Consider the following 8,986-nt stretch of genomic DNA (forward strand, 5'->3'; position numbering starts at 1 on the left):
ATTTTCTTACCTGTCTCTTCACACGTCATGAGTCTATTAACCCTTACATAAAATATAAAACCTATAAGAAATGAGTATGTGACTTCTTTATTCTGCATTTTCTTTTTTGGTAGAATAAAAAAATTTTTTTCTACACAGGAAAAAAATTTCATAAATTATACTTGAAAAGGTTTCAAAGAATCTATCTACTGGAGGACTTAGCTTTTAATACTATTTTTTTTTTTTTTTACAAACATTTCACAGCTTTTACAGATTTCTTGCTTCTTTTACAAATTTATTCACATCTTTTACAAATTTCTTCTTCATTCTATTTTACCATCTCCCCACCCCCCACATCACCCATCCCAAGCAATGTATCTGTTTTAAGATTTATGTGTCTTGGGTAAAAGCAACCTTCTCTCCAAGCAAAAATTTGATTACACCCTCACGAATCTGTTTGGTCTTGATACCATAAACAATTGGGTTCATTGTAGGAGGCAGTAGCAGATAAAGATTGGCCACAATGATGTGTATGTGGTGAGGGATACTGTGTCCTCCAAAACGGTGGGTGAAAAAAGTGAAAAAAGCTGGGACATAGGTGATCACAATAGCACAGATATGTGATGTACAGGTGCTGAAGGCTTTGTGACGAGCATCTGTGGATGACAGGCTCACCACTGCTCGCAAGATCATAGTGTAAGACACTGCAATACAGAACATATCAAAGCCCCCAATCAGGAGGGCTGCCAAGAGACCATAGATGGCATTGACCTTGAAATTGCCACAGGACACCTTGGCCACAGACATGTGGTCACAGTACGTGTGGGGGATGAGGTTGCCTCGACAATAGGGCAGGCGCTTGGTAAGGAAAGTGAATGGAAAGATGAGCATCACACCCCTCAGGAAAGTGGCAAGACCAGCCCTGGCAATGACAGCACTGGTGAGGATGGTGGCATAGCGTAAGGGGTAGCAGATGGCCACATAGCGGTCCAGCGCCATGAGCATGAGCACCCCAGACTCCATCCCAGTCAACATGTGGACAAAAAACATCTGAGCCAGGCAGCCATTGAAGTCAATCTCCTTAAGGTTGAACCAGAATATGCACAGCATGTTGGGTACCGTGGTGGTGCCCAGGGTGACGTCCGTGAAGGAGAGCAGGGCCAGAAAGTAGTACATGGGGCGATGCAGGGCCTCCTCATGGCCGATGAGGTAGATGAGTCCACAGTTGCCCACAACAGCAATGACGTACATGAAGCAGAATGGCAGGGAGATCCAGATGTGTGCAGCTTCCAGCCCAGGAACACCATTCAAGATAAAGAATTTCGGGGTTAGACTGGAGCTGTTGGCTCCAAACATAATGGCTGACAGGAAGAGGGCATATTACATTCTTTAAAAGTGGTCCTTTCCTGGAGAAGAAAATAACTCAGAGGTGAGCAGAGGGCTTGAAAACAAAATGTAAAACAACAATAACCAAAATGACTTTTCAAATGATAAGTATTAATTAAGTTCCTTGGAGTCACCTTATCTAAATTCATATTCCATCTCTGGTTCTTACCTAGGATATAATATTGATGAGTTTATTGATGAGTTTAGCCATTTTATGTCTGTTTTCTCAGTATAAAATGAAAATAATAACTGTGCCAAGCTCAGAAAGTTGTCAATATTGCTCAATAAGATAATCTAAATGTTGTGCTAAAACTGTGTATAACACATAGTGAATACTCAAAAAATATTAGCAGTAATATGCTGCTGTTATCACTATTATTATCATTTCTTGCATGCGTGCTAAGTTGCTTCAGTCATGTCTGACTCTGTGTAATCTATGGACTGCAGCTTACTAGGCTCCTCTACCCCTGGGATTCTCCAGGCAAGAGTACTAGAGTGGGCTGCCATGCCCTCCTCCAGTGGATCTTTCTGACCCAGGCATCCAACCTGCATCTCTTATGTCTCCTACACTGGCAGACAGGTTCTTTATCACCAGTGCCCCCTCACCTTACCTCAGGTGAGGTAAGATGAGGTAAGAGTGCCCCTTATCTCAGGATAAACATCCTATGTGATCGAACTTGCCCTGACTAATATAGTAAATTTAAATGGAGCTACTCAGCTCTGCTGTAATTCAAGTGCCATAGTGCACTTTAGAACAGGAGAGGAATATGAGATTTTGAAAAACCTCAATTATATTGAGATGATTGAGAGGTGAATTTTAGATAGCAAGTGTTAGTTACTAGGAACTCCAAGATTAAAATATATTCTCATATCTTAGAAAAAAAATTATAAATGTCTCAACTCTGAAATATAGGGACATCTCATCCAGTTCAATCCCTGCAAGTTCTTGCTGATTCCAGGTAGCAGGTAAGCATGTAGCAATTGGAACTTCTGCAAAGAGAATTGGCGTATATGAGATTCCACCTCTGATGTCTGCCTCCTTCTAAGATAGTTCCAGGGCACTAAAGCCACAAGACTGAAAAGAAAAGACCAAGATATTAAGATATCAGAGGAGGAAAAACTTTTGGCTCTGCTTGTCTAGCTTGTAAATTAAAACTGATTATGGCAAATTCTCAGGCTCCCAAACATCAACACCATATAAGTAAACAATCTATCCACACTTATTAAATCATAAACAGATGAACAGATCAACTCAGTAGCCAGTTCTTTTCCCGCTACCTTCAATAAGATTTCTCTTATATCCTCCCTGCTAGATGATTTTGTTATAATATGAGCTATTTTTAAAACTTAAAATATATTTGTAAAAGGAAAATTAGATGGATATCTGAAAATATGAGAACAAAGTTTTATTGTATGCTTATTTGTAGAGACATAGACACTCAGACTCCATGATGGACTTGAGCAAGTCTCATATCTTCCTTTTTAAAATTTTCGTGACTTTTAAAGAAGGGGAGAGGTGATAAAAGTACATAATTAGAGGTGCTATAATGGTTAAATGGAAGTTAGTCCTCCAAGTGGGGTCTAATAAGTCATTAATGTACATTACATATTATAATAATAAAAACAATTCTCTGGTTATATGCTAAAATGTATATATTTAACAGAGATTTTTCTAGAGATATATTGTTGATTGAAATAGAAAAAACCCTCTCCGTTCATGGAGCCAATATTCCAATGGAGGTTGACTTCTACCTTCAAATTTGTATTAATGCCAAGGGTATATGTTACCATGCTTATTTTATACTTAAGGAAATGCAAGTTCATGGTAGTTTGATGAGAAGTGTGTCAACAAAAATTTAGAAATTGGTAAAGCCAGGTTTGTTTGACCTTGAAGCTGTGTGTTTAATCATTCTATATCTGTTGCCTAAACTGAAGAACTGCATTAACTGCACATAACTAGTTTACTTTATGATGACAGAGGAAGAAAGAAAAAGCTTGCTCTTATTACTGTCTTAGAGAAGAGACAGAATAAATGTGTAAAGTTATAGAAAGTCAGTCTTTATGTAAAGGACCTATCTGTAGCAAGAGAACTTATCTGTGAAATAGCCAGATTCCTATTCCTAGATTTTTTCACATAAACACTTTACAAAACCTGGTAGGGGAGTTGCATGAGATTTCTGCTTCCCTGGTGGCTCAGTGGTAAAGAATCCACCTGCCAAGGCAGGAGACAAGGGTTCTATCCCTGGGTTGGGAAGATCCTCTGCAGACAGAAATGGCAATCCACTCCAGTATTCTTGCCTGGAGAATACCATGGACAGAGGAGCCTGGCAGACTACATCCATGGGATTTCAAAAAGAATCAGGCACCACATAGCGACTGAACAACAGTGAGAAGATATCTACAGGGAAGCCACTCAGGAATTCCTCTCACTCCCTTATAAGATTCAAGTCTGCTCATCAATTACTTTCCACAAAATCTATTCTCTTGGAAGCAATTTTGAGTATATATATATCTATTAATTAAGGCAAAAACTTTTGTTTTCCGTCCTTTCAAGTCCACTGTTGTCTGGAGTTCTCCATCATCAGTGAACCATGAGGTGGTTTTAAATATATTTCACAATTAGGGGAATGCTGTTTCTTTCCTTAGTTCCCAGAGATAAAGTCATCTATTCTGCTTAGAGTCAAAAAGAAATACTGAGTTTCCAATCAACAACATCTCAAAGAAATTGCATTTCTTGTATGAAAAACTTTATATTTGGGGAAAGTGTAAGTCTTTGGGAATCTCTGAAACTCGCCTTAGTGTGGGCAAAGACCAGATTCATGGGCATGACTGAGACTTCTGAGTGTCAAAGAGTTCAACAACTAGTTTCCACCTCTACATAGAATTTCTGTGTCCTTTAAGGATTCCACATACTTGGGTGTTTACAGCTGATTGGATTTCCACATTGACCTATCAGGGGACTCTGCTTAGAATAAAATTCCTTTGGGACTTTTGAAATTATTTCTATATTTATCAACTTTTATATTCATAATTATCAGCAGGAGAGATGTTGATAAGAGGATTAAAGTTAAATACCTTACCCCGGGTGTGGTTTCTGACCAATAATTCTGATAATTATAAGAACTATTTGCTTTTCACTTATTTTGCTTTATAAAATAATGATCTAACTATATAATCACAAAATTTCAAAAATATACTGAAGCATATTCAATGCATATAACCTCTATTGCATATATGTTCATAATATATTTTTGTGGAAATATATATATAATATTTATTTTATATTTTATATTTAGAGAGAGAGAGGCAGAAATTGAAAGTGACAGATACAGAAAATAAAATATGTCATATATGAATAATAGAAATATTTTGTGCCTACTTTGTGGTTTGTCCTGAGTTTATTAGATAAGCTAACAAATACACAAACCCACACATCTGACCATATTATATATATGTATATATATTGTGTCAAAAGAGTTTTGCATTTATTTTACATTTTATTACCTGAGTTTCCCCTGTACTATTTTATTATGAAGAAGACTAATTCTGGAATGATTGAAAAGCAAATCGAAATGATTTTTGTCATTCTCAATGGTGAATGTGTAAAGATTCCTGTTAAACTCAGAACAAATGTTGAAATTCTCTCAATTAACCATTGAAAGTGTATCACAAAACTCCCCTGATACTGTAACTCTATCACAATATTGGGAAAAGTTTAAAATTGTATGGCTATCTTGCAGAAAAACTGAAATACTTATATATTGAGAACTATAAAATACTGATACAGAAAATTGTAGATGATTCAGAGAAATGGAAAGATATGCTTTGCTCTTGAGTTGGAAAAATCAATATTGTTAAATGACAAAACTATCCAAGACAACCTACAAATTCAATACAATCCCTCTCAAATTATCAACGGTGTTTTTTCAGAGAACTAGAACAAATCATTTTTAGATCTGTGTGGGAACACAAAAGACTTTGAATAGCCACCACAATCTTGAGAAAGAACAGAGCTGGAGACTGCAGGCACTGAAACTTCAGGCTATACTACAAAACTATTGTCATCAAAACAGAATAGAGAGCCCGGAAATAAACCCATGCAATTATAGTCAATTAATCCACAACAGAGGAGGCAAAAACTTGCAATGGAGAAAGACAGTATCTTAATAAATGAACAGTTTATATGTCAGTTCAGTTCAGTTCAGTCGCTCAGTCATGTGCGACTCTTTGTAACCCCATGAACCGCCGCGCCAGGCCTCCCTGTCCATCACCAACTCGCCAAGTTCACCCAAACTCATGTCCATTGAGTCGGTGATGCCATCTAACCTCTCATCCTCTGTTGTCCCCTTCTCCTCCTGCCTTCAGTCTTTCCCAGCATCAGAGTCTTTTCAAATGAGTCAGCTCTTTGCATCAGGTGGCCAAAATATTGGAGTTTCAGCTTCTACATCAGTCCTTCCAATGAACACCCAGGACTGATCTCCTTTAGGATGGACTGGTTGCATCTCTTTGTAGTCCAAGGGACTCTCAAGAGTCTTCTCCACCACCACAGTTCAAAAGCATCAATTCTTCTGTGCTCAGCTTTCTTTATAGTTTACATGTAAGAGAATAAAAGAACATTCTCTAACACCATATACAACAGTAAACTCAATAACACCTCTGTTTTTTTCGCCCCAGTTCAGCAAGTTCTATCAGAGGCAAGGAAGTTAGCATCAAAATATCAACAATTTTATGGCATACATCAGGGAAAATAAAGCTTTAGATCTTCAGTCAAAAGGGCTTGTTTATATTTTGCCCCCGATTTAGGTGAGTTTGCTCACTCAGGCAGCATAGACAAATGAAAATCTCAGTAGGAGCAGCTGGCCACTAACCACACCAACGTGGACAGATCAGAATGTATGGTTTAATCAGAGAGAGGTTGACTAGTAAGAAGGAACAGGGCTTAAGTTATAACTCACTAATATCAGATGCCCAACTGAAACTTCTTATTCAGATGAATGAGTTAGAACAAAAAGTTAAGAATTTTAATCTAAATGAGGCCCCTATACTTTAAGTAATAATTGAGGAGAATAATTGTTCTCCATCCCAAGTCTCCTTTTTATTTCTCCTTTGCTTGCAAACATTACTATTTGTTCTTTCCTGTTGTACCATGTCTTGTACAATATTCAGATTGTGATAAACTCCCTTAAATTTTCTTTTTCTCTTTTCTCCTTTTCCTTTTCTTCTGTAATACTTTTATTTCTCTTTCTTTCCTTTTTGCTTGATTTTCCTCTTTTATGGCCTCAAAATTCCAGATTTAAGTGCAACCAAAGTGCTTATCACTATTCTAGCGTGCAATATTTTACTCTCAAGAACTGTGCTTAGCAAAATGCTCCACTTGATACACACAACTCTTTCTCCACAGGACATTCAGCACCATTTGCACAAAACCTCATACACAGCAGCCTACAAACTCTTTGTGTGCTATTGTTATCTGGGGGCTTAGGGTGTGTTTGGGTACATGAAGATAGTATTGATTGTATAAAAAAATCTGTGCCTTTGATCATTTAACATAAAATATCCAAAGGTAAATAGATAAGCACAATTGTCTAGTATTTCTATAGATATTTATTGTTCCAAAGGAACTGGGGGAAATACCAGACTAATATCAAACTTCTTTTCCGTTGACTGAGATTCCTTTGACTTCTGAACTCAAATATAGAAATGGTAAAGTTAAAATCTCTGATTATCCTGCAAAATAATTAAGCCATCTCTATGCAATCTTGTTCAATTTTTAGCATTCTATAAAATTGCTTTGGAAATAGTTTAAAGTTAATTTGAAAGACAAGGTAGGTGTATGGTATTTTTCATTTCAAAGAGAAGTTTGTTATTCATGGATCCTGAGAGACAGAACTAAAGGGAAGAGTGAAAAAAGATTCTAGTTATAATTTTGGCTTAACTTTTCCAGCTCATTAAAACATAAAACCATACTGTTGGCAGAGTCTTGTGAAAAGGTCATGTGGAATGCTCACTTAACTTTGTATTGTCCTAGTTGTACTGTTTTGTTGTTCTATTTTCTTTATGTCTGTACATCTGCACATGTGTCCGTATAGAAGTGGCCAAATGATTCTGGAGATTCTGCAAAAGCAAGATAACTTTCACTACCTTGGCATCCCCTTGTAATTTCTTTATAATTATTTTCCTTTGGAAATATTAATATATCATATTTTAAAGGAATTATGATTTAATTAAACTGAAATATGAGTTCTCTGTACCTAATACATTGGTTCTAGATCTAATCAAACTATGTGAGGTTGAATGTGGGAAGACTGGGTCTTTTTCACAAAGCCCCCTGAGCCTAGCCTCACAACTTTGTTACTAGGTCACGAGATGGAATTTGAAATGCCATCCACCTTTTTTCCCATGTCTTTACTTCTTTCCTTCTCTCTCATTTTCTTCTTTCTATGCTTTTCTCTCGCTCTTCCTCCTCATAAATACTGAGTAGAATATTCTTTCATCACCATTTATTTTATAATTATTTAAAAATTCCTCAATGATTCCAGCCTGCTGGCTCTAATTTAGTTGTAAGTCATAATTCAGAATTATACTGTTGTTTTATTTATTTTCTGTGAAACCTATTTTGTGTTAATAATGTGGAAGATAGCATAAAATTAATTGGTAATTCTTACTCAGTGCCTCAGATATATTTCATTTATTGCATTTTATTTTTTCAGAGTTTAAAAGTTATGTTCTTGCTTAACTTTTTGCTATTGTTGCCTCCTATACACTCTCCCCACAATGTAAGCTTATTAACACTACTGTATTTAAACTTTAATTTTAATATTCTGAGATTTAAACAGTCTAGCTGTACTATATATATATTCCTTATATATAAAATGAGGATAATAACAGCTATGTCATAATTTTGAAGTAAAAATTCAATAATATATATACATTTTAAAATGGCAGTTTACGTAAATTTCTTGATCTGTTTCCTAGTGTGTGGATATGATTTAAGTGAGAATATATGATGGGTAAAATTTACCAAATCCCAAAACAGAAGTCCAGAAGAGAGAAATTTTTCTGATTATCAGTTTACAATTTTTATTACATGCAAACACTTAAATTATTTTATTTTTTTAAAAAATTCATTTTAAAGTTTTAAAAAATTCATTTTAAAGTTTTAAAAAAATTCAGGTTTTTCTTCCAAGCATCAAAATTAATCTTGCAAAAGTACATGGAATTTTCAACGTAGCTCACAATTATTTTATCATACACTTGCTGTTTTTCAGTCACCAAATTGTGTCCGACTCTTCATGCCATCATAGACTGTAACATGCTAGGCTTCCCTGTCCCTATAACATTATATTAAAATACATTATCCATATTAGCAATGATGAGCATAATCTTAATCTAACATCTCTAACTCTTCCCCTGTTTGTAACCATTTCCTGATCCCATTCTATTTCTTCAGTTTTCTCTTGAATTATGCCCTTATTTTCTTCACTTTTCATTCAATATCATTGTTTCTTAATACCACATTTATTATTCCTCTTTCATTTCTTTTATTATTCATATTTCCAGATGTCTAAATAAGGTGCTCTTCTCTTCATTGTCCCTGATGATTAATTGTTGCTCTTTCAAT

General features: G+C 35.7%; 1 protein-coding gene across 1 annotated transcript; it reads right to left on the reverse strand.

The window, feature by feature from the left end:
- Positions 1 to 345: 345 nt before the first annotated feature.
- Positions 346 to 1,351, reverse strand: LOC122450062 (olfactory receptor 52N2). The gene has a single exon (XM_043482201.1). It carries the CDS (start codon positions 1,333 to 1,335, stop codon positions 370 to 372), a length of 966 nt encoding a protein of 321 aa, XP_043338136.1. The 5' UTR covers positions 1,336 to 1,351; the 3' UTR covers positions 346 to 369.
- Positions 1,352 to 8,986: the final 7,635 nt, after the last annotated feature.

Source organism: Cervus canadensis, chromosome 11 (genome assembly GCF_019320065.1).
Source record: "Cervus canadensis isolate Bull #8, Minnesota chromosome 11, ASM1932006v1, whole genome shotgun sequence".
NCBI classification, from domain to species: Eukaryota; Metazoa; Chordata; class Mammalia; order Artiodactyla; family Cervidae; genus Cervus; species Cervus canadensis.